General features: G+C 43.1%; 1 protein-coding gene across 1 annotated transcript; it reads left to right on the top strand.

Moving 5' to 3' along the window:
* Positions 1-845: 845 nt before the first annotated feature.
* Positions 846-1865, top strand: LOC142343886 (ATP synthase peripheral stalk subunit b, mitochondrial-like). Its single transcript, XM_075395262.1, has one exon. The coding sequence runs from the start codon at positions 876-878 to the stop codon at positions 1752-1754; it is 879 nt and encodes a 292-aa protein (XP_075251377.1). The 5' UTR covers positions 846-875; the 3' UTR covers positions 1755-1865.

A 1865-nucleotide genomic window follows, 5' to 3' on the forward strand; every position in this document is an offset into this window, starting at 1 on the left:
TAAGTATCATTTTGAACCTGACGATGAACTTAAAGTTAAAAAGCGTTTTTTCTAAATATCGGAAGTAATTTTATTTTGACAAATTGGTTTCTTTTACCTAAACTAATACTAATAATTTTGTCAATATGATAACGAAAATAGAAGGGGGGAGTGTTATAATGGGAATGATCCAAAAAGTGTTCATGTAAATTTTTTAGCTTCGTAATCTGTACAGGGACTCGGAATTAGGTAATCGCGCCTATATGAAAATATATGGCTCTTTTTCGTTTATGCCCCCCCCAGTACGTTATGCTCCTCGCATTTACAGAGCATGTGTCATTACATGGTAAATCTTTGTAAAAATTTGGCACCTGCATATGGGGGAGGGGGGTGCAAATAAGCACCCACTAAGCTGGGGCGTTTATGCCCCCCCCCCCCTCCCAGTACGTTATGCTCCTCGCATTTACAGAGCATGTGTCATTACATGGTAAATCTTTGTAAAAATTTGGCACCTGCATATGGGGGAGGGGGGTGCAAATAAGCACCCACTAAGCTGGGGCGTTTATGCCCCCCCCCCCTCCCAGTACGTTATGCTCCTCGCATTTACAGAGCATGTGTCATTACATGGTAAATCTTTGTAAAAATTTGGCACCTGCATATGGGGGAGGGGGTGCAAATAAGCACCCACTAAGCTGGGGCGTATCGTCCCACCCAACCGGCAACTAATGTAAATAAAGAAATTCGGGCGGGTCGGCTGCCCCTAAGATCTTTAATTTTGAAATAACGACTGGGAGTACCTACCCGTCAGAATCTGCGCTGTAAATGGACCTTTTACGGTTTACCGTTAGTTCATTCAATTTCAATTGTCCATAGATTCTGATCGTTTTTAGATAAAAATGCTTGCTAAAAGACCATTTATTTCACTTCTGACAGCTGCCAAGCTGCCTAAACGAGCTGTCATTCGCCCTTTGGCTCAAACTGCAGTTGCTAAAGAAGAGAAATTAGAGCCTTATGAATACATCCCTGAGAACCACGCGAATTTGGCGTCCAGTTGGCCCGCTAAATCATGCGAGTTTCAAAACATCACGGTTGTGAAGGATGGTGAGTCGCCTCGAGGCCCACAGAAAGAGTACCCTGACTTGAAGTATCATTTGCCGTATGACACTAGCAAGTATCGACTAGGCATGATTCCCGAGTCCTATTTTACATTTCTGCACGAAAGAACTGGTGTTCTGGGACCATATATTCTGCTCTGGGGAGGAGCAATCACTCTTATTTCGAAGGAATTTTTAATTTTCCAAGAAGAAGCTGGAGCAATTCTTGCGTTTATGTTGGTCCCACCCTTCTTGGCACGATTTGCTGGGCCCGCTATTGACAAATATACCCGAGTTACATACAATGACGAAATGATGGTCCTTGACAAGCTGAAAGAAAGTAAAATCCAGCAGTACTCCAATGAAGCTGATGCTTTGGATGAGGACGCAACTCGAGCCGACGCTGGAAAGGAAATCTTTTCGGCGTATTCTGCAAACGCTGAAAACATGGTCGAGGCTGAGTTCCGCCAAAGACAGGAGCAAGTTCACGAAGCTTTTAAAAGGAGGTTAGATTATCAGGTGGCCATGCAGAGTCTGGAGGAGCAGGTTGTTCAGAAGCAAATGGTTTCGTGGGTTAAACAAGAAGTCCACAAGGCAATTGACGCCAGATCACAGAAGGAAGGAATTGCACAATGCTTGAAAGACTTGAAGGCCCTTGCGGCCACTAATGTATCCATCTAAATGAGCTGTAAATTCTAAAGGACAGGAATAATCTGAAACGATAAACCATAGTAATTACATGCAGTTTGACTCGAATTAACTGTTTCAAAAAAAAAATTTTAGAGGGCAGTT

Source organism: Convolutriloba macropyga, chromosome 8 (assembly GCF_964194025.1).
Source record: "Convolutriloba macropyga chromosome 8, txConMacr16.3, whole genome shotgun sequence".
NCBI lineage: Eukaryota > Metazoa > Xenacoelomorpha > Acoela > Convolutidae > Convolutriloba > Convolutriloba macropyga.